The sequence below is a fragment of the Hemicordylus capensis genome, chromosome 6 (assembly GCF_027244095.1).
Source record: "Hemicordylus capensis ecotype Gifberg chromosome 6, rHemCap1.1.pri, whole genome shotgun sequence".
Taxonomy (NCBI): domain Eukaryota; kingdom Metazoa; phylum Chordata; class Lepidosauria; order Squamata; family Cordylidae; genus Hemicordylus; species Hemicordylus capensis.
The window spans coordinates 169341134-169365974 of NC_069662.1; the positions used below are offsets into that span (position 1 = coordinate 169341134).

A 24841-nucleotide genomic window follows, 5' to 3' on the forward strand; every position below is an offset into this window, starting at 1 on the left:
CTCTGTGCTTTACATGAATGGGCGCATAGCAAGCTGCACCCGTGCCCTGCTCACCTGGAGGCGGGATCAGGCAAAAATGGATTGTAGCACCGCCCTACTAAACGCCGTGTCTTTTCTGGCTTGGACATCCAGGGCATAGTGTTGTATGAACAAGTGCTTTGACGCCCACGTAGCCGCCTGGTAGATGACATCCAGCGGAATACACCTGTCAAAGGCAGTGGATGCCACAACCGTTCTCACTGAATGTGCCTTAACAGAGAGTAGGAGAGGCTTCTTGGCAATCTGGTATGCTAGGGAGATGGTGAGGACCACCTATTTGGATATGGTCTGTGCAGAGGCCTACTTGCCTCTGTTAGGTCCAGAGTGGAGTACAAAGAGGGAATTGGAGGTTCGAAGGGCGGAGGTGTGGTCGACGTAGAAGGCAAGCACCCTACGAACATCCGGAGTATGGAGACGTTGTTTGGCTGCTGTCGACGGCTCGGCGAAGAATGTGGGTAAGGAGATTGGTTGGAAACGGTGAAACGATGTGACTACCTTCGGAAGGAAGGCAATGTCCAGCCGAAGGATGGCTTTTTCCTTGTGGAAGGTCAAGTTTGGAGGGTCAACTCTAAGAACCCTGAGTTCACTGACCTGTCTGGCCAAGGTGATAGCCATGAGGAAGGCTACTTTACAGGAAAGGAGGTCAAGAAAAATCGTAACCATGGGTTCAAGGGAGCGTACATGAGCGAAGAGAGCACCAAGGTCAGGTCCCAAGCCGGGGCCATGACAGGCAGGTCCGGATAAAGGTGAGTGAGTCCTTTGAGGAAACGCTTGACCATAGGGTGTTGGAACCACGAGGGTATGGAGGGAGGAGAGTTAGCCACTATGGCTGCCAGGTGAACCCACAAGGACAGGATCTTAAGTCTGGCCTCTTTGAGGGATAGCAAATATGAACAAACATGTTCTACAGAAACAGAGTGTATGGGAATCTCCCTGTTTCTTAGAAACTTCTGAAAACGGGTCCACTTGTGGAAGTAGGAGGAGATGGAAGGTTTACGCGAGGCCTGGACTGTTCGTAGCAGGTCCGCTGGGAGGTTGGGACTATGTGCCAAGTTGTGAGGTGGAGGCGCTGTAGGTCTGGATGGAGAAGGCGACCGTTCTGCAGGGAGAGGAGGTGAGGGATGTGGGGGAAGCAATGATTGGATAAACGGAGGAGTTGGGGAAACAGGGCTGCATGGGCCACCACAGGGCGATGAAGATGCAATGCGGGCGGATTGGGAGAGCTTTTGAAGGAGGACGTAGAGGAATTGGAGGGAAGGCGTAGATAAGGCGTTCCGTCCAAGGTAGGGCAAATGCGTCCCCCAGCAAGTTGGGTCCAATCCTGGACCTGGAGCAATACTGGTGGCATTGCGCATTCGCCTCTGACGCGAAGAGGTCTATTTCTGGGAGGAACCAGTGCCGGAAGAAGGAGCGTAGCGTGGGGGGATGTAGTTGCCACTTGTGTGATGTTGTGAGAGTCCTGCTTAGCCTGTCCACCATGATGTTGTCTTGTCCCTGTATATGGACCGCCAGGGGCATGATGCCATGGCGAATGCACCAGAGCCATAGTTCCATGGACAGGAACAGGAGGGAGCTGGAAGAGGTGCCGCCCTGTCTGTTCAGGTATGCTTTGGCGGTAGTATTGTCCGTCTGAACGAGGACCGGAGGAAGGCTTTCAAGGCTTTGAATATTGCGAATAGTTTGAGATAACTGATGAGGTGGGCAGCTTTGGTCGAGGTCCAGATGCCGTGGATGTTGTGATTGTTGGCATGAGCACCCCAACCGTCCATGGATGCATCTGTGATGAGTAGAATAGCGAGACGTGGAGGGTGGAAGGGGGAGCCGACAGTGAGGTTGATTGGGTCCGCCCACCACAGGAGGGCGTGCAGAACCCAAGGCGGGAGCGTGAGGGTGGTAGCGAGGGAGTCCTCGTGTGGAGAGAACACTGAAAAGAACCAGTGCTGTAGAGTCCTGGCCCGTAGCCTGGCATGAAGGAGGACGTGGGTGGTGGAAGCCATATGTCCTAACAGGAATTGAACTGTTCGTGCTGACTGGATAGGGTGTCAGAGTAGGTGGGCTGACAAATCCAGGATAGCCTGGGTTCTGCGCTGAGGCAGGAAGATTTTGGATTGAACGGAGTCAAAGAGGATTCCCAAAAATTCTATTGTTCTGGAAGGGGAGAGCTTTGATTTTTCATAGTTCACCTGGAGGCCCAGGTTGGAGAGGAGGGTGATGACCGTGTGGAGGTCTCTGAGAAGGGACTGTGGGTTGTGGGCCACCACGAGCCAATCGTCGAGTGATGGAAAAATCTGGTTATTTTGTTGTTGCAGGGCCGCCACCACCGGGGCCATGCATTTGGTGAACACCAGGGGCGCGGATGCCAGTCCGAAGGGAAGGGTACAGAATTGGTAAGTGTTGTTTGCTATTTGAAAGCGGAGGAAACGACGGTGCTGAGGTCTGATGGTGATGTGATAATATGCATCCTTGAGGTCGATGGAAACGAACCACTGGTTCTTTTGTAGGATGGAGATGATGCTAGGAATCACGACCATACGAAACCTGCGGTAGGTGATGTAGGAGTTGAGTTCCTGGAGACGCAGGAAGGGGTAAAGGGAGCCGTCCGGCTTGGGAACAGTGAAGTATCGGGAGTGGAAACCCGAGGATTGAGGATTGTGAACCAGTTCTATTGCAGATTTGGAGAGTAGAGAGTCGACCTCTTCCAGGAGAGCCGGAGTAGGTGGAGTGGGTAACGGGGGGTTGTACGGAGGGGTGGATGCAAATTCTATAGCATAACTGACCCTCACTATGGTCAGGGCCCAGGGGTCCATGGTGATATTCTCCCAAGTGGAAATGAAAGGGGAGAGCCTGGTGCCCCAGTGTGGGGGGAGGGTGCAAGTCATTGTCCTTTGGCTGAGGGCTGGGACCCTTTGGAGCGCTGCTGCATTTTGGATCTGGTGAAGTTGGATCGCTTTCTGTAAGGCTGGTATCTGTTGGAGCGAAAAGACTTGTCCTGGGGTTGATAGTATTGCTGTTTAGAAGAATATGGTTGTCGTTGCCATATTTGTGGTTTATAATGGTGGGTTGTGGAATGTTGAAGACCTATGGAGCAGGCTGTGTTACGCAGTTTCTGCACTTTTTGAAGAATGTCATCTGTTTTCTCTCCGAATAGAGAGGAGCCATCGAAGGGAAGATCTTCCACTCTGGATCTAGCATCGGGTGTGAGACCGGAAGACCTGAGCCAGGCATGGCAACAGAGGGCGACGGAAGTTGCCATTACTTTAGTGGTTCCCTCCGTGGAGTGGCGAATTGCATTAAGTTCCTGCTTAAAGACCTGCGTGGCCTCTCGGAGAAAGACCTTGGCCAGGCCCTGCTGTTCTTCAGGGAGGTGGTCCAAGAAGGGGGCAATATGGTCCCAAAGAAAGGACTGGTATTTGGCATAGTATGCCTGGTAGTTTGTAATTCTTGTCAATAAAGAAGCAATGGAGTATAAACATCTTCCAAATGCATCTAGTTTCTTCCCCTCTTTGTCAGGTGGGGTAGAGGAGGAATATCCCCTGAATTTAGAGAGGGAAGATTCAACCACAATCGAATCCGTAGATGGATATTGCTTCAGAAATCTTGATCCACGGAAGCATGAACCTTGTAAAAGGAGTCAAGCCATTTAGATGTTTGTGGAATAGAGAAAGGCTTGATCCAAGAGGTCTTGGCCATTTTGAGAATAGATGGGTTTAACGGTAGCGATACCAAAGGACGGGTATCATCCTTGATTAACTGAAAAAGGGGGTCAGGTTCAGATTTGTCCCCTTGAGAAGAGGAGAGGAGAGCTGGTCTTGGGGATGAAGCCGCTCTGGGAAGAGCATAAGGTTTCAAGTTCCCTCCCTGGCTTCTCCAAGATAGGGCTGAGAGAGATTCCTACCTGCAACCTTGGAGAAGCCGCTGCCAGTCTGTGAAGACAATACTGAGCTAGATAGACCAATGGTCTGACTCAGTATATGGCAGTTTCCTATGTTCCTATGAGAAAGTTGGACTCCCAATGAAGCTGCCATACGTGAGACAAAGTCTGTATAAATACGGAAATCCTCCGATGGGGAGCTGGGCCTAGGGTCCAGCAATAAAGAGGGAGGTGAAGAGCCCAAAGATAACCTATCGGATAGAGAGGATTCTGGGCCTTCTTCATCCGAGGACGAATCCGACAAGTCGGTTGATACCAGGGGTCGGAGCGGTCGAATCCAGAGCTGAGTAGTTGGTCTGGAGTCAGGGCCAATAGTAGCCATAGTTGCCTGTACAGGCGAATTTCTGGGTGGAACCCGTGGAGGTAGAAGAGATGTGGTCCGGGGTGGAGGAGGAGGCAACATTGCCAGTACCAAAGGCGGGATCGGGATCGGGGCTGAATGCGGACTAAGAAAGACTGGAGAGGGAAGCCCGTGCAGCCGCCTATATACCAAGGGGGCGGGGTTACCACCAAAAGTTAGAACTCTAGCTTGGAAGCTCCGATGTGGTCTCTGAGCAGGCGCAAAGCCCATTCGCGTAAAGCACAGAGACCACGTCAAAGAAGCAAGTCTGCAGCTCCCTCAGGCTCATGGTTTAGCATAATGCCTGGACTGGGCCACAGTCTTCCTTTAGATTGAGTCCACTCCTTTCCAGTATTCCTGATTTTTAGAAAAATGCTACCAAGTACATTTCTCATGTACTGAGTCCCACCATCAACTGCCTAGATAGATCAGCCTAAAACATGTTAGATATAGGACATGAAACCTTGCACTTGTTACCTGGTGACGTTTGACAATGTCCTTTAATTTATTCGCTAACTTCAGCTCAATATCTGGAACGAGGTAGATGGTTGGTCTGCTTAGACAGTTATTCTGGAAGATAAAATTGAGGAATTTAAGCTCTGAAGCCAGTGAACTGGTTTAGTGAGCTTAGAGAACACTGCTCGAAACTAGTACAAATAGAAACAACTTTACACAAATAGTCTTGCCCAGAAGTCACAGGGCCTCTTCAACTGATTGTTAGGACTCTGAGCTGTTATCTTGCATTAGTATACTACAAGTGGAAGGTTGAGCAAGAGGCAGTAGCTGTGCTTAAGCAAATATTGTTCCTCTGGTGTACTACAAGAAATGTTGCTTTATGGCTGAGCTATGCAGGGTTCACACTTCAAGAAGCAAATTCACTAGAGGACTACCTACACTGACACTATGAACACCTTAGGCTCAACAAAAGCTGAAACATTGAGAGCTTTAACACACTTGTGCAAACACAATCCTAAATGATTTATTCCAAAGCAAGACTGAATCCAGCAAGATTAATGCCAGCAAATCCTACAACTCAGGAGGAAATACATTAATTATTCTCAGTATTTAATGTTTCGGGATAGGTTTAAGATGGGAAAGATCCAAAGGACAGCACAACTAGTTCTGCATGCACAGGAGAACGCTGCACTTATTTCTCTCAAACAAGAGTCTTCTATGCCATGAGGCAAACCTCTAATAAAACTAAGTGGACTTAAAAGTTGTCTCCCACACAATGTTGCTGTTCAACGTCAAAAATCCCACTGGGCATAGAAAAGCCTTTGGCCATATCAAAAGTAAAGCAATATGGCAGAGTTCTGATAGTAGGATCTGCAAGATTGCACATTGTCAAAAAGAACAGACCGCTTTGGTAATTGCCAGTGTTCGCGGGCAATGGTCAGTATTCTATTCAAATGCTGTTCCGATAATAAGAAATAAGTTAAAAGGAATGTTTTTGTCCAGCCTCTTTTGCTTCATTTGTGATGGAACCGAAACACAAGCAAGGGCAATCACGGAATCAACCAAGCAAAAAAAAAGGGTGGGGGAATCCCACCGTGACTACGGCAAACAAATATACAAATAATATAAAGCAGCCAAACAATGAAAATGTATATTAACAAACAATGAACCAATAACTGTATAATCAGTAACACTAATTAACAATAAATCATTAATCCAAGCTCAACAATTCAACAAGAATAATAATATATACAATAATATTCAAGCCATCTCATGATACAAAATGCAAAAATATTAGCATGTACAGTGACAGTCAGAGATTTCCGGAGGAGGTGTGACTGAGCAAGGCAGAAACAGGGCTGCTGGATGAAATGGGCAAAGTTCAATGTTGTAATAGAAGTTCCAAATTACAAAAAAGCCGCATCAAACGTGGTCTCAATAGGGTGTGGACGTCATCAGTCACAGATTTAACCCCCTTATGCCCTTTAGGAGAATACAAACTGAACATTGTACATGCTAATATTTTTGCATTTTGTATCATGAGATGGCTTGAGTATTATGGTATATACTAGTGGGCCCGGGCACAGAGCATCTGTGCCTATAGCTGGCCCACCGCTGCAGCCTGGCCAGCCGCCTTGCCTCCGCCGCCGGGCCCACCGTGGCCGCCCAGCCAGGCAATTATCCTGGGTGCGCCAGGACCAATCAGGCGCCTCCGCAGCCCAGCCAATCAGCTGGGCTGCCAGGATGCATTTTTCCTGGGCACACCCAGGAGAAATATATATATAGATTATTGATAATATATTATATATTATTGATAACCAGTTCAAATTCGAACTGGTTCTCACATCCCTAGATAGAGGTCTATAAAATCATGCATGGTGTGGAGAAAGAGGAGAGAGAGAAATTCTTCTCCCTCTCACATAACACTAGAACAAGGGGTCATCCCATGAAATTGATTAACAGGAAATCTAGGACCAGCAAACAGAGGTACTTTTTCACACAAAGCACAATCAACTTGTGGAATTCTCTGCCTCAAGATGTGATGACAGCCAACAACCTGGATGGCTTTAAGAAGGGTTTGAATAACTTCATGGAGGAGAAGTCTATCAATGGCTACTAGTCTGAGGACTATAGGCCACCTTCAGCCACAGAGGCAGGATGCCTCTGGATACCAGTTTCAGGAGAGTAACAGCAAAAGAAAGGGCATGCCCTCAACTCCTGCCTGTAGGCTCCCAGTGGCATCTAGTAGACCACTGTGCGAAACAGGATGCTGGACTAGATGGGCCTCCTTGGGCCTGATCCAGCAGGGCTGTTCTTATGTTCTTAACTATACTTTAATCAATTAATAAAATAATTTATTAATCCAGCTAATGATAAAGTGATTACATTAAAAACATTCACAACATGTCAGTCCACCAATGTAGTATATGCCATTGTTTATCCTTGTGGACTTTCTATTTGGGTCAGGCCAGCAGACTTTTAAGGATTTGTATTACAGAACACAAAAGTAAAAATAGCTCTATGAACATGAAATCTCTTTTACAGCTCATTTTGTTAAATACAGACATTTGCCTGAAACAATTACTTTTTTTGCTATAGAGAAAGTAATGGTAAATTCAAGAAAGAGTGAAGATTTGTCTTTTAAATTGATTCAAAAGGGAAGCTTTTTGGATATTCACTCTCAAGTCTACCTCCCTGTAGTGATGTGATTTTAATATACCGTTCCTTTAAGGGGTTGAGTAAGAGAACCAGCTGAAAGGGATCAGTGTATCTAATGTATAAAAGAGAGCAATGCTACTTGAGAGCAGTCTTGCTTTGGCTTGACTGACTGCTTGCTCAGCTCCTGATGGCTGTATTATCTTGAGGGACTACTTACAATAAAGGACTTTGTGGATCCTCTCTCTTGTGTGTCCTGGATACAACACTCCCCTATGGGTCTCAATAAGGCATTAGACTTGGCAGCACATTTATAATAGGTCCATTATATATACATGTGAGAGACTGTTTAAGGTTTTTTTAAATATATAAAACTTTTCATTTTGTACTAAGATCTTTGGATCTGGTTAATAGACTCTACATAACTGAGATATAGGTCTTTTCCCCTGTAGGCATGCTACAATAGTGTACTATTTATTTGAGAGACCATTTGAGACTGGATCTACTAACAGTCTATCTCTTTAAGACTTTAGGGTCAATTTAGTAGATTTTACACAACTGGTATAAAAAGGCCCTTCTTTCTTGTGAGTTACTCATTTCCCCCAGAGACTTTTGAGCAGTAAGGATCAGTTTGCAAAAGAGTGGGGGGAGATGTCTTTCATATTTGATGACATGATTATACAAATTTGGGAGTCAGCATTTCTTGCCTTTGAGAGGATATGTTTGGAGGCGTTTTAAAGATATGCATTGATTGATGGTTTTATAAACTTTGATTGTTTAAGAAGTTTATGAACCATTCATAGGGAGCTAATATGTTTGTAGATTTATAGTAACTCTGTAGTAGTGCTTTAAACCATGGAATGAAATTGGTGCTTTATCAATTATAAGATGGTTTTTAAATAATTTGATAACTGTTTTGAATATTGATGTATGACATTTCTTAGGTGATATGTGAATAATATGGACTACACATCAGAAGTCATTTATTCTAAGAAAAGATATTTAGAATTAAGTTTGCAAGAGTTTGGCAGTATGAACCATATGACTGAATTGATTGAATAAGTGCCATCCAGTAGGTGCAGACTCTTAGCAACTACATAGATTCTCTCCAGGATGATCTGTCTTCAATTTGGCCTTTAAGGTCTCTCAGTGGTGCATTCATTGCTGCATACAGTGCCTGTGTATTAGAAGTCACCTATTCACACAAGATTTAGGAGTTTTCTCAGAAGAGGATTCATTCTATGTTTTGAAGGTTTTTCTACATTACTTTTTACTCACTTTGAAGATACTGCCTGTTTTTACAAGAAATAGTTGGGGACTTGGATAATTGATAAAGCTTTTCTGTTTCTGTTGTGTTATAATGTTGAGTGCTAGAACGATGTATATATCTTGAATTGCATCACAGCGTTTTACTGGGTTAGATACTATATATTTTATTTCATGGTCTTTATTATTCAGTTTCAGTATATGCCGCCTTTCATAAGTTTATGTCTGCTTCTTCTTCTTAATAATGATTCATTGATTCAAGTACAGTTTTATTTTGTGTGTGTTGTTTTTATGGTGGTTGGATCTTTTTGTGATTTTATATTTCAGATCCTTGTATGCTGAGTGTGTGGGCTGTCATTTGTGATGGGGACATCCCAGTAGGTGAGTGATTAGAGTCCACCACATTTGCTGATGAGATAACTAAAATTATCTAGTCACTGCCAATGATTGTGTTTAGCCATCTCTCTGTAGCAGTATATTTTAAAAGGGAAGCTTCAATTGGTTTTGTAGCTCATTTAGAATTTCTATACTAGTGGCTAGAGAAACAATTTGTATTTCCTTTTAACTAGACAAAGGATATTTATTTATTTATTAGATTTATATACCGCCCTTTCAAAATGGCTCAGGGCGGTTAAAAACAATTAAAACAAGTTAACAGTTAAAATCAAACTATAAAAACAGAGTAAAACCAATTAAACAATTAAAACAGCTAAAAAACCCTGGAAATCAAGGCAGTAATTTAAAACAATTTGTCAATCATTTAAAAACCCTGGAAGGCCAGGCCAAACAGATAGGTTTTAAGAGCTCTCCTGAAGGACAAGAATGCAGACGGTCAGCTTGATTCTGGGGATAGGAAGGCAGAGCTGGACCTCAAAAGTGTTCATGGCACTTCTGCCATATAATCTCAAGTAAATTCCTCTCCCCGCACATCCCAATATTGAAAACAGATGCACTTCACTGGATTGTTGTCAAGGTGCAGAAGATGAAGATTAAAGACCTTTGTGTTTCACCTGTAAGCAATAATCAACATGTTCCTCCCATTCTCCTCCTGCTGTTTAATGTGATAAGGGAGCAGGCGTCAAACATACTCACTCATTTCTACAGGTATTCACAGAAAGATTTGCAGTTGAGTGCAGATCACATTCACAAGAGGCGTTAAAGTCAGAAAGTCATTTTCACACAAGACAAATACTGTAAAGACTAGAATCCTTACCTGCACTAATGTTTTTTCAATATTCATAAACATTTCTACATTCCGATCCATTCGGGAAGGGTTCTGCAAGTCAAACCGCCGCCTGCAAGAAACACACACACATATTAATACAACAGCTGGAATATAAAGATGGATTTTTAGTCTGGTTTGCAATTCAATGCAACACTGTGCAAAACTAGAGCTGGGTAAATTCAAATATGTGTCTAGGTAACATTCAAAATTATGACCCCATTACAGAGAACTTGTGATGGCTCTCACCCCCCCAGTAAGACACACATTTTCCATGCATTTTAAAAAAGGGGAAACTTGAGTCTTTAAAATAACTTGTGGACATTTAATGCTGTAATGTAAGCCACGCCTTGACAAATTTTCTTTTTGGAACCAGCCCAAAACTTTAGGAGCCAGACAACGGACACTTGACAGAATTACTAGACATGGGGGGTGGGGGTTAAATTGGCTTATCTTTTCCCCCCTTTACAAGTAACATACTTGGAACAAAAACACGATTGCCTGGGAAAACAAAGATTGTATTAAACTAGTTCTGCTCGGTCTAGGTGTCATGGTTCCTTGGCACCTGGGATTTATCAAAACCTGAAGAAACCCAAGGAATCCCCCAATTTTTTTTTCTTTCTGTCAATATACATGGTTGAAATCTGTGCCATTATGTATAGAAATATGCCTTAATATATCAAATATTAAATCTGAACCCCCACTAACTGAGCAAAGAAGCACCTTATAAAGTGGAGATTCTCTCTTATATTTAGCAGAAGAGCAGCAACTGTCCCTGTCCAACCGCAGACCAGCATCCCTTCAGTGGCTATTGCTGGTGTCCTGTGTTCCCTCTACGGCATGCAGCTGCACACCCATGCACAAAACTGCAGCCCTGCACACAGCTGTTTTTAGCAGCCGCACAGTCTCACAATGTGTTGCAACTGCTCTTTCCGCCTTTTCCTGACCCCACTGCCACCTTTTCCCCACTGCGTTCACTCTTGCCACGGGCAGAGCAGGAAAATCGGCTCTCTCGTGCGAGAGAAACAATTCTCCCACTCTGGCCGTGGCAAGATCCATGGAATCTACTGGAAATGACAGCAGGTGCACGTGCACCTTGATAACAGCATCAGGGCGTATACTTGTCCATCGCCATTTGTAAAAGGTTAATGTGACAGGGAGAAAGGCACCCCTCACCATTTCCAACAGACTACCATGATGGTGGTAGGGAGAAAGGCAGCAGATTCAATGGTACATTGGAACCCCTTGCTATATTCCTAAGTGGTTTTCACACATTACTCTGGAGTATGGTAAGACAAAACAGTTTGCTTTGGGGAGGAAAAAATAAAGGTTCAATCTATATCATGGCTCAAGGTTTGCATGTTAAGATATCCTTTAGGATATCTTACAATACGAACAATATCTTAAAGAGTACAGGGAATAACTGGCTAGCTATGACTGAAAGGAAATGCAGTTGGATTCTTGCTTAAATTTAGATCTGTTTGAAGTTCATTCATCTCCAAATCAAACTTAATTACATGGACCTTCATTAACATGAATAACTTTTATGACTCTTGTTTGAACTTAAGAACCCAGAGTTTTAAAACCACAACCCCCCTCAAGTATTAAATATCAAAAAGGGTTTATCTTTGCACATCTATATAAAGTATGTGTGTACTACAGAATATATAAAGTGTTGATTTTCAGAGGCTTTTGAAGCTTCCTTTTAAATAAAAAAAGCTATAGAAGAGAGAAACTGAAACAAGCAGTGGAATAAGATATTGTTTTTGCAGGCCTGTTCATCCTTTAAACAATGACATTGTCTCAGAGGACAAGATGTTTGACACATGTTATACTTTAAAGCCTCTAGTAAGAAAAATTAGCCCAGAATCTGTTTCTTGTTTGGGGTGGGAGTGGGAGAGACCATTCAGTCTTCAAAAGACCAAAGGAGAAAATTGAGTAATTTTTTGTTGTAATTTTATTTATAGTCATTAGACCAAACAGAGAAGAAAAACTTGTAAACTTTAAAAAATATATATGTACAGTTTACAATTAGGATGATGTCCCATTATACCTCTTAAGAGCAATATAACTAAACTTAGCTACAGAAATAGAAACTGAAGCATCTTTATCTGAGAGCAGATGTTTAACAAGATTTCCATCGGATTGATCTACCAGTTTACATATTAAAGGAGCAATAAGACATTCCCTAGGGTATAAATGGAATTTACAGTGAATAAGAATATGTGCAACAGTTTCTGTATCTCCTGACCCGCAACCACGTCATTCTTCTAAAGGCACACCCTGAAACATCCCAGCTAAAAGTGCAGATGGAAAGGAATTAACCCTTACTCCCGTGAATATCCATCAAAACTTAGAGAAAGTAATAGTAAACAGATATTTCGCAGGGGGAAGGTCCTTTTTTTTTTAGTTCTTATTACGGTACTCTATAAAACTCTGGAAGTACAGCCCAGTTCTCTTGGATCCCAATATCAACAAGGCGTTGTCTCACTACTCTTTTCGCATTCGCTAGACCCAGTTCCAGCAACTGAGTTGGATCTAAGCCTAGAGAGGTGAGTTTATTACTTACTGCAACACACCATAGTGGCTATCATTTTTTATTTTCCCTCCATATCTTTCAAATTCACCCATTGAAAAAAGTTGAAGCACACATTTTATGCTTAATTCTCATCAGTTCAAGAGGTATATATTGTTGCAGGCAACTGACCTCATAGCAATTTTTGTTTTTTTGTTTTTGTGGTGGATGAGTGAAGCAATATTTACTTACAATTGACTTTGAAATCAATGCGTGTGTGTATAAAAACATATCCTGTTCTTACACCACAATTGCAATGGTCATCCATAGAAGTAACTGGTCCAGATATTGCAACATTTTAAAATGATTTAATCTCAATTTCATAATCAGAAATATCCACTCATTTAAACTTTTTAACCAAATACCATTCATTAATAGGATTGAAATAAATTCTTGAATTGTCAGAAGAGGTATGTGCTATGAAACCACTTTTCATATTGTTTCATCGCAATATTTCATATTGCAACAGAGCTCCAGTGCTTATGAAGTGTATAAATGACTGTATTTTCTTTCAATAATGAATATTGCTTTTAAAAAGTAATCAGCAAGATCACTGGTTATGAGTATTATATAATACCCATAGAATGCATATGAGTTTGAGTTTTATGCAGTATATAGTTTAATGCAACTTAACGTTCAAGTGGGGGTTCTACACCAGCTAGATGTTGTTATACTTAAATGTGAAGCGAAAGGAAGTAGAAATCCAATTTTAGAAATAGAATAGAATTGTAAAATACACTTCTTTCCTTACGTATTTATGATGTGTGGGTGGTATCTATAGTGGCACATAATGATGCACATGTGCACACACTGCCTTGATACTGCTGCCCAGAACAAAATTCATTCCACTCACTGATGAAAAAAATTAGAGGGAACACTGCTGGTGTCCGCTTTATCTTTATATAAATAAACTGTGAACCCTTTCGGGACAAGAGATCAACTTTTTATTTATTTAATCAAATCTATGTAAACCGCTTTGAGCACGTTTGTTGCAAAGCACTATATAAATATTCATAGTAGCAGCAGTAGCCACAATTTTGGTGATTACCTAATTTAGGCATCTTCAAAGTGCCCTGCACCAATACATTCTATTTAGAGCACAGGGCAGGGCTAGCCAAATTCCTGAGTGCCAACTTACCATGGCATCTGAAAATTTAAGCATGACAGTAGAGGCAGGCAATGGGACTGATGTGACCACGAGTGAGTAAGCAAAGTGGTCCAGGTTGCTCACTCCTGGTCCATCGCCTGCCTGAGCCAGACAGAAGCAACCAGGAGGCAGTGTGAGCAAGCAAGGGGGCAAGTCTGGTCCCCCTCTGCTCTCCCCCCGCCATGGAGTTGAGTGTTGCTGGATGCTAGCAGGAACTATACGAACACCCCCACCAATGGAACAGAGAGCAGTCTGGCTCCTAAAGCTAAGGAAAAATTGTTACAGCCTGTCATAGGGTACATGGCTAATGTAAAGTGTGCTGTCAAGTCGGTGTCGACTCCTGGTGATCACAGAGCCCTGTTGAGTTACCAGGAGGGGGTTACCATTGCCATATTCCGCTCAGTATGAAATGTCTTTTCAGCATCTTCCTATATCACTGCTGCCCAATATAGGTGTTTCCCACAGTCTGGGAAACATACCAGCGGAGATTCGGACCGACAACCTCTGGTTTGCTAATCAAGTCATTCCCCCGCTGCGCCATTAGGTGGCTGTAGGGTAGGTGGCTAAGATCATAAAAAGAATGGAAGGACTCTGTAAAACACTCATGAACAACACAGGGCTGGCATGGGATTTATCAGGGTAAATGTTACTCTTTTCCAGTTATATTCTATTCCAAACAACTGATCAGAGTGGGCCTTCCCTTGCATATAGAGCAGGGAACTTGCCCCAGGCATCTTTCAAGTTTTATTAAATTACCTGTTGTCTTCTCTGAAAAGATGTACCACTTGACCCTTCACAACAGGCTCTAACTTGTGTCTGAGCAAGAAAGATCCACCCTCTGTGTGTGTGTGTGTGTGCGCGCGCGCAAGCATGAACAAAGTTGCCTCCATTCCACCTCTTATGCTTGCAAGTGTCATAAAACAGAAAGAACTGTTTTGCTCAGTCAGACCAAAGTTCACCTAGTCCAGCATTCTGTCTAAAGCAGCAGCCAGATTAATGATTTGGGAAGTTACAAGAAGGAATGAAACCTACAGCCTTCACCTGTTTCCGGAATCTGGCATTTCTCACCCACCTCCCTTTCTGGAGGCAGAAAGCTTGCCCACTTGCCTGGAGTGGGTGCTCCAGGAGCTTCAGCTGGGCAAGGACCCCCATCTCCCTTTCCTGCTCCAGGGCTTGCTGGCTTGACTCTGCATAGCCAAGAGGCTCTGGTGGCCTCAACAACACTTCTTCCCAGACCTCTTCCCCACCTTGGAGCTGGAAAGGGCAGGGGTCAGCACACAACTGTCAAGAAAATCCCCATTCACCTCTCCAGCTCCAAGGCAGGGACTCATCACCCTGACAAGATGGCGGTGGTTCACCCACTGAGGCAAAGCAAAAACATGGAAGCCCGCCCCCAGCAAAATTACTATAAATCAATACCATAAACTTATATTTCTTTTAGAGTGTGAGCCCCGCTTTGGGGACAGGGATCCATCTTGCTTATTATTTCTCTGTGTAAACCACCCTGAGCCAATTTTGGAAGGGCAGTACAGAAATTGAATAAATTAATAATAATAATAAACTAAACAGACACATCTGAGCCAACTTCAAAACCAATTTGGCTCAAAGTGGTCTAAAATAAAACAGTTTTGACCTGCCTCCACATAGAGAATGCCAGACAAAATATTTCTTGGGCAAGAGGTGAGAATTTTGAGTTAAAGGGGAAAAGAAGGAAAAATACTCACCATCCTTGCTCATTCTTATACCTATAAGCAGCACCAAGAATGTGGCAGAGTGTTCCACCGGCTTTGAAATCCATGAAGCACTTTGCCTAAAACAAAAAATGCCCCAATATGACATTCATATTTACACCACCAAGTCAGAAGCACAGTAGCATACCCAACACACAAAGCCCAAGTAACCAGTTACAAAAATCACCATGTACTCTGTACTGCTGAGTACTGAGCAAGCTCCAAAGAAAAATCCACACACCACCCTGGTCTCTTAGTCACCCAGTGAGAGAGACTTCAAGCTCCACCGGGGCCCTGTACATTGACTGAGCATTTGACAAAACGTCCCTTTCAAGCTCAACAGTCTTCCCCCGTATCCGTGAGGACCAGTACCAAAACCAGTGTCCACATAACTAATATATATCTAGAACCTTGAAGAACTTACTAAGTATTTCAGAATCTGAACCAGTGCAAACCTGTAAAGGAAAATTTAACAGAGCTTGTTGAAGAAACACTTGCTACAGAGAAACAACTCCCAAAGAAAATGCTAACATTTATTTATGAAGCCAGAAGATGGCTACTATTTAATATTACAAAAGCATCCATTACAAAGCACAGAAAGAAGCTCTAGGACACGCAGTAAAGGTTTGGGAGGACTGAAACTCAGCTGATTTTTTAACTGGAGTTTTATACTGACTTTCCCTTAGATTAAAATCAGTAGCTGACATCTTAACTAAGTGTGCACATAAAAAGGGACTGTGCAGACACAATGGGAGCCCTCACACAACACCCTGGGCGAGTTGTGAGAGGGCTCCTGTTGCATCCCCTCCTTATGCACACACTTCATTAGGCAGGATGTCAGCCAGTGACTTGTTTGTAACCAGAAACTTCAGAGGTGATGAAAATGGATTCTACTTTCATCCTCCTCCCGCCCCCACAGATGCTTTATAGGTGGCTATAAAGCATCTCCACAACCAACAGGAACAAATGATACCAATTAACTAGCACAAAGAGAGCTAGGGTCCCCAATGATTGCTCAGGCCGACATCCTCCTTGTGCATAACTACCCTCCCCCGATGTTGGAGAAGCTCCTTAGTTAGTCCAACATAAGAAGATGAGAACTCTAATCTAGCAGGCTTTGCACCAAGGTGAAGAATGGCTGCTGTGGCTTCCAGCAGCATCTGATGGGCCACTGTGCAAAACGGGATGCTGGACTAGATGGGCCTCCTTGGGCCTGATCCAGCAGGGCTGTGCTGATATTCTTAAGAATCATTTCACATCTTCAGGGTGGACTGGTTAAAATCAAGACAATTTAAATGGGGTGGGGGAGAGACAATTTAAATCAAGTTCTTCATTTTGAAATTCTTGTATTTCCCAAAGATGTGTGGGTAGTTAGTGGTTGCTATAACAATTAAAACATACTGGGCTGCAACTATTAAAATACAGTGCGTTACAACTAACTTTATGTCCCCCCAGGCATGCTACCTAAAAGTTTAGGTTGCAGCCAAAGCTTTATATCACCCCCTCACCCAGGATACAACCCCAAAGACATGTGGTCATCAGTGTTCTCTCTAATTTTTTTCAACTGTGTGCGGAATGAGTTTTGTTCTGGGTGGCAGTATCAAGGCAGTGTGTGTATGTGCATTCAAAGTGGGGCCTTCCTGATTCAACCTAAGTAGGATCTAAAATTAACTGAGCGGACATCAAAAAACCTGTGAGTGCATGCACATGTGCATGCCTTAGAGGGAACACTAGAGGTCATGCAGCTCACTCGCCTTTTACAATACAAAATTATGTTTGCTTACAGACAATAGACTGGTTGCTGTTTAGCTCTCTCTGTACACATGCAAGGATACTAAACAAGATCACTTATATGAAGGCTAAGGCAACAATCCTATGTATGTGTACTTGGAATTAAATTCCACTGAACGAAGAAAAGCAGGCCTTTAATTCAATACATCTAATATACGTGCATTACACAGTTTTTTAAAAGCAGGCTTTAATATATTTTTATTACTATCAGGTTGCATTTTAAGCTAGTTTTTTTTTTTTAACCATATAGTTAGTACCACTGGAATTAAAATACAAAATGTGATTAACAAAACCAAAACGTGGGTTTTTTTAATTTAAAAGAACCACTGGTTTTTATTTCCTCTGTACACTTTAGACCTAGGAAAGGCTCCCCATTTCCATTTTCTTACAGGTGCCCACCATGTGGGATGCCCTTGCTAGAAGGTAGTAGGGAGACAGCTGAAACAAAACACAGCCAAGTCAATGAGTGTGGAGAAGGGTATCCAGCTAGGGACTGGAATGCCTAGAACCTCTCTATTGCCTAGATAGGGTGCAGGGAACCTGGGAGCTTGAGTGTAAGGCTGGTTGAAAGAGTGATGTTATGGGTAGATATAGTGAACTAACGCATACCTGAAAAAAACAGCCAGCTGCACTGGTAAGCCAGTTTACTTCTGGCCATGGGTCAAGATGCTGGCACCTAACTATAAAGCCCCAAATGGTCTGCACCAAGCATATCTTTGGGTACACTTTTGCCTAGACAGCCCCCACCCCAATTCACTCAAGTCCTGCTCTGAACTTGTTAATCCAATGGCACATCAGGAATCCCTTTGCTCCTGAGGACCGATGGATTCAAAGCACCCTTCCACATTAAATGTGGGCAGCTTCTCTACAAAAAGCTGCAGCAGAGCCATCCACTCAGGATGAAGCATGTCACAAATGGAGCAGCTGAAGAAGTCTTACAAGAGCACTTCAAGTACTCACAGGAAATTTTGTGAAGGCAGGATTGGCGACATGTTTTCCAAAGGCATCTTCCTGAAACTGCAGCAGCTGCACCACAAGCCCAGCCAGTGTTTTATTGGTAGGAGCATCTGCTTGAACATACTGAAAAGCAAACATTGCCCAAATTAATCTTGGTGCTGTCTTTTTTCACATGTTTGGCAAGTCAACTTTAATACCACAATACAGTATTAGAATGTACCACATTTTTCACTTTTTAATTTTGACCCTTAACAGTTATTTTGCAATGAGTCAGTAATTGGGTATCTCAACAGCAATGCAGTTGTCACCAGTTTTCAGTTCGCCGTGTTTATTTAAGCTGGTTTTATTGATTTAGCTTTTAGTGCCTTACTTGCAAACACTCATGCACACAAGCATGACCGGCAAAGACACTGTTATTTCTGTGTTCTATACAAAACAAAGCACACACTGTTGGAGCGAAAGGCTCCCCATTTATATCACACATGCTTACTAAGGAGCAGCTAACTACAGAAAAAACAAAACCATTTGCCAGGACTGGGATCACCACTTTTTGTTCACTACAAGAATCTAAACACATGAGTGGGTTTTATATAGGATAAATGTATTATATTTGTGAGAACAGCCTTCAAGTTCGTTCATCCTCAAAATCCACCCTCTCCATGAAAGTCCTTACTTAAACCTCTAGAGTTTTCATACCTAATCACAATACAGTCTCAGTGTGTGGAAATGCACTTGCTCATAATCATTCTGTGTTAAACTGGTCTCTTTAATTCATCTCCTCTAGCAAAACTTAGGACTGCAACCTCCTTTGGGCAGGAACCCATCTTTGTTGCTGTTTTGCTTATGCTCTAAGACACCATGGACACAAATGGCATAAGAACAATGCTATTCAATGGGGGGAGGGGGGTCCATAAATGTTGGGTGATCTTGTGGTCAATAGGGATGTGCATGCAACCGGTTTGGAGGCCCTTTATGGCCCTTTAAAGAACCAGCAGTTCCACCGGTTCGGCAGTGGAAGGTGTCTAGCTTTAAGAGCAGGGGTGTACCTCCATGCTGCCCTGTTGCTCCCATTTTCTGGATATGACCAGAAGTCTCCGGCACATGCAGGCACTTTGGAGACTTCCAGTCATATCCAGAAAACGGAAGCAACGAGGTGGCAGGGAGGTACATTCCCGCCCCAATGTGCTTTTAAAAAAACACCAGCAGGGGGAAAATGGCGGGAGGGATAAGTGCACACGCCTCCGCTCCTAAAGCTGCACCCCCGCCACCTTCGAACCTCCCCACTGTGGTTCCGTGCACATCCCTAGTGGCCAGGCATTACTGGCAGTTACCACTGCCCCTGAGACCTGTGATATGTATGGAGGATTTGGGGGAAGGGTCCTTGTCCGACACTGCACTGAGCTTCAGAGGTGAATGGCAAGGATTTCTCACTACTTTCAAGCATCTCTGAAGCACTAGCAATGCATCCCACCCTACTTTCCATTGAGAGTTTTAAGATTTATCCCAAAATCCAAGAGCAATGAACCATATCTGGAATAGTTTAAATTATTTTATGTTAAGCATGCATCTGCAATTGGTAGTTTCAACTTATGCTACCCAACAGAAAATGAGATTAACTACATTACAAAACAGTATGTGGTTAAGCCATAAAGAAGGAAAATCTTCATTTTGGCAAATCCCAAGTAAATATTACTAGGCAAATGAGTATGCAACTTTGTAAGGATAGTGGGGGTGAGTTATTCTGAGAAGGAAAAGAGTGAAGACCCTCTCCCATCACCTTCCTCCTGTCATGACCTATACCACTTCTAACTTCATACACAGATCCCACTGAACCAACAATGACTCCTTCACTTCCCATCTAAATCCAGCTCATAGGCAGAGGGAGGTGAAACATAAGTAAGGATGGCATGCACCACCTCCACAAACCAACTGCCTGCATTCGATTCCCCTGATTCAATTTCCCTGACATACTCGGAGTGTGGGATGCATAAGACATAAGAGTCCTGATGTACCAGACCAAGATCTATGGTCTTGTGGTAGCAAGCACGACTTGTCCCCATAGCTAAGCAGGGTCTGCCCTGGTTGCATATGAATGGGAGACTTGATGTGTGAGCACTACAAGATATTCCCCTCAGGGGATGAAGCCGCTCTGGAAAGAGCAGAAGGTTTCAAGTTCCTTCCCTGGCTTCTCCAAGATAGGGCTGAGAGAGATTCCTGCCTGCAACCTTGGAGCAGCCGCTGCCAGTCTGTGAAGACAATACTGAGCTAGATAGACCAATGGTCTGACTCAGTATATGGCAGTTTCCTATGTTCCTATCTAGGCCAGCATCCTGTTTCCCACAGTGGCCAAAAACATGCCTCCAGGAAGCTCAGAAGCAGGAGGCAAAGGCATGTCCCTTCTCCTGCTATTGCTCCGTACATGCTCCATCAGAACCTGGAATGTTTAGATCTAGCTATTAGATCATCCCCAAAGCATTTTTTCACAAATTGATTTACAGTTTCTTCTTCCACCACATTGTCACAATTGTGAGGCAGATTACACTGAGAGACCAACCAGCCCACCAAACCTAAAGAGAAATCTGAGTCTGGGTCTCCGACATCCAAACAAGATGCTCATCACATCATCTCTACTACAAATGGCACCCTGGTCATTTGGCAACATTTAGTAAAATATTTCTATCCAACTTTTCAGTTAAAATGCTCAAGCTAGGTTAACAACAATCAATGTACCAAAAACAAACATTAAATAACAAAAATAAGATAAATAAAAATTCACAATACACCAAAGAGATTAAAACACAGACTTGTTTTAAAAAAGAAAACATACTTTTCCAGAGGAAAAAAGGCCATATAACCACAAAAGGCCATCAAAGAGGAAGCAAGGTGACACTCCCTAATGACGGCCTCTAGGGACTTCAAATCCTGTGCCCAGCCACCACTAACATAGTCCTCTCCCACACCCCAACAAACAGAACTCAGATGTTGATGGGACATGAAGGAAAGATTCTGCAGAGAATCTTCATGATCAGAGTTCATATGGGAGAAGACTGTCCTTTAGGTATGTTGAGTGCCAGCTGTATAGGGCTTTAAAGGCCATGATCAGCACAGATAGAAATTGAGAGTAATCTAGGACTGCAGTCTTGATGGATGTGGTTCTGACAGGCGACACCCTGGTTGTCATCAGTTGCTTCAGCCACAACACTGCCAAACTATGACTGAACTTAAGAATGTGCTTCAAAAATACACAATTCACCATGGATGTACATGATTCATTAGGATGTCCACCATCTAGTGGAGCTTAGACCCAAGGATCCCAAAGGATCAATTACAAACAACTGTCACACACTCTTAACCAGTACTAGCCTGAATCCTAGTTTCTTTGACTGAACATGAAGACTAATTATGGGCCTGTTCTTTTCCCCCTCCACCACATCCCAAATTCTGACTCCTCCTATCTGTGCTAAAGGGCCTGAGTGCAAGTGGAGAGCCTCCCACATTTTTTAATATCTATCCTATTTCCACATGGACCTGTTCTCTCCCACCCTTTCCTACTTGTGAGACCTGCCATCTTTGTTCTTGCTCAACTTTTGTTGTTTTTTGTCAACTTTTTGTTGCTCATATGGTGTCCCTCAGGGCTCCATATTGTCTCCGATGTTTAACATCTATATGAAACCACTAGGAGAGATAATCAGAAGATTTGGTGCAGGGTGCTATCCGTATGCTGACGACACCCAAATCTATTTCTCCATGTCAACATCACCAGGTGAAGGCATAAACTCCCTAAATGCCTGCCTGGAGTCGGTGATGGGCTCGATGAGGAATAACTAACGGAAACTGAATCCAGACCAGACGCAGGTACTCATTGTGCAGGATTTGAAACTCAGGAGATGAGTTCTGGATGGGCTGTTCTGGATGGAGTCACACTTCCCTGGAAGGAACAAGTAGGCAATCTGGGGGTGCTTCTGGATCCAAGCCTCTCCCTGGTGTCCCAGGCTGAGGCAGTGGCCAGAGGTGACTTCTATCAGCTTCGGCTGATACACCAGCTGCATCTGTTTCTTGGGAGAAATGACCTCAGAACAGTGGTACATATGCTGGTAACCTCCAGACTGAATTACTGCAAAGCGTTCTATATGGGGCTGCCTTTGTATTGAGTCTGGAAACTACAGTTGGTGCAGACTGCGGCAGCCAGGTTGGTCTCTGGGTCATCTCGGAGAGACCATACTGAAAGAGCTACACTGGCTGCCAATAAGTTTCCAGACAAAATACGAGGTGCTGGTTATAACCTATAAAGCCCTAAACAGCTTGGGCCCTGGGTATTTAAGAGAATGTCATCATCATGAACCCCACTGCCCATTGAGATGATGAGAAGTCTGTCTGCAGTTACCACTAGCTCGTCTGGTGGCTACACGGGGACAGGCATTCCCCGCTGCTGCCCCAAAATGTTGGAGTGCACTCCCTGCTGAAATAAGAGCCTGACCATCTCTGACAACTTTTTAAAAATCTTTGAAGAAGCATCTGTTCACCCAGGCTTTTAAATAAATACTGTTTTAATAATTTTAACATTTTTTTAAAATATTGTTTTAAAAGTTTAAATAGTTGTAATGTGTTTACTTTTTTTACTATCATTTATTTTTAACGAACGTTTTAACTTTTCTGTTATTTATTTTCTGTTATTTATTTTGTTTTGTTGTAAACTTGGAGAGCTGGTCTTGTGGTAGTGAGCATGACTTGTCCCTTTAGCTAAGCAGGGTCCTCCCTGGTTGCATATGAATGGGAGACTCCAAGTGTGAGCACTCTGAGATATTCCCCTCAGGGGGTGGAGCTGCTCTGGGAAGAGCAAACATAGGAACATAGTTCCAAGTTCCCTCCCTGGCAGCATCTCCAAGATAGGACAAGATTTTTTTTTTTTTTAAATAGGACAAGATTTTTTTATTGAACCAACAAACTACCAAAGCATACAGTACGTTGCCAAAGCACAATTATATACAAAGTGGTTGTTTGTACATGATATATCTACAAAGATTTACACACAAGGATTTGGAAACACACAAGTTATGAGATAGGGCTGAGAGAGACTCCTGCCTGCAACCTTGGAGAAGCTGCTGCTCTTCTGTGAAGACAGTACTGAGCAAGACAGACCAATGGTCTGACTCAGTATATGGCAGCTTCCTATGTTCCTATGACCAGAGACCTAAGTTTTGAGCAATATAAAAATATGATAAATAAATACATAAACTACATTTTCAAGAATTTCTCTATATTAGAAAAGCCCCAGACTAATGCCAATGCATTCATTACTGATGCTCAGCTTTACAAGACAAGATCAAAGTAACAGCATGTTTTTCATAATCCAGCCTATCACAGCCTCTTATCACAGCAATGAATCTGAGTCAGACGCTGAGATGATAGGACCAACACTAACCCCCTGGATCATGACACCAGACAGGAACCAAGAGAGCTCTGTGGAAGGAGTTCCCCAAGGAAGCTCGCTTGGGTCAGCAACCATGGAATGCAAGCCCTCTAGAGAGCGAGTCTCTTCTACTCCATCATGCTCCCAATATCCACATAACAGCATTGGCAAGCAGCTCAACAGGAGCAGATTGAGCAGGGAAGGAGTACCAGACCGCAGAATACTGTCAGGCAGGGAGATGGGAGCCCAGGAAGGGCAGGCTAGGCTCAGAGGTACTTAAGGGCTTTATCTGCCTCAGGCTCATGTTGTCAGCTTGTTCCTTGGAACCTCTCCAGGTCCTGTGAACTGGCCTCACCTTTGCCTTGTGGGCAACTAGGACAGGACAACGCTACTCCAGTTTTCAAGAGAAGTCAGTGTGTTCAACACTGCACAACTTTTGAGTTTTCAAAGAGTGGATCTTAATGGAGAACATTTAAAATGGAAAAGCATGGGATATAAGCAGCTGCCTTAAACCAAGTCAGGCCACCAGCCCATCCGGTCCATCACTATCTACACTGACTGGCAGCAGGTCTCCTGGGTTTTCAGATAGGGGTCTTTGCCACCCCTATATGGAGATGCTCCAAGGAGTTAACCCTGGGATCTTCTGCATGCAAAGCAAATGCTTTCCCACTGGATTATGGCTCCCTCCACATATGTAGTAATATAATAGTGGCAATAGGAACTTCCACAAATATTCTAAGAATATGTTTATGCAATTGGAATACATGTTTTTTTTAATTCCTTACTCTTGCCAATATTACTATTTATATAGTTCAATTAAGAATATATTCTGTGCCCTGAAACACCACAACAGACCCACTTTCAGATTCACCTGTTTCAAGTACATTCCACTCAGAATGTCTCTTGCATAAATTCCATTAAAATGAGTGCACAGTAATGCTGTTTTGTAACATTATACAAAAACTCCGTTAATTTCAAAACTTGCAAAAACTCCGAGGTTCAAATAAACCATTTTTCGCTTCACAACCTTCAATTACATTTTCTAATTTCCACTGATCATTCACATACCCAAGCCATTCTCTAAGAATGGCCTTTTCTTCCAAAGCACAAGTCTAGTCTTTACCAGGGTCAGAACACTTCAGAAATACATGATCCATCCCATCTTAAAAACTGGAAAGGAATTCTAACAGAGTAGCAATAAAACTGGTTTTAATTTTGTGAACTGTTAGTTAACATCACCACAAGAATCTAGGGCAGTGTTCTTTCTACATTTTTTTCATCTGTGTGCAGAAAGAGTTTTGTTCTGGGCGGGAGTATCAAGG

The 24841-nt window shown here is 43.2% G+C and overlaps 1 protein-coding gene across 4 annotated transcripts in view; it reads right to left on the bottom strand.

The window, feature by feature from the left end:
- Positions 1–24841, bottom strand: part of SMARCC1 (SWI/SNF related, matrix associated, actin dependent regulator of chromatin subfamily c member 1) — a 163882-nt gene that overhangs the window by 137172 nt on the left and 1869 nt on the right. For 2 of the 4 annotated variants that reach the window (XM_053262111.1, XM_053262112.1), the window contains exons 2-6: positions 18113–18232; positions 15786–15816; positions 15356–15441; positions 9901–9982; positions 4788–4880 (exon numbers count right to left, since the gene is read on the bottom strand). In XM_053262111.1, the coding sequence (XP_053118086.1) occupies positions 4788–4880; positions 9901–9982; positions 15356–15441; positions 15786–15816; positions 18113–18232 (412 nt within the window). The remainder of the gene's footprint in view (positions 1–4787; positions 4881–9900; positions 9983–15355; positions 15442–15785; positions 15817–18112; positions 18233–24841) is intronic. The other 2 variants (XM_053262110.1, XM_053262109.1) reach the window with 1 other exon arrangement.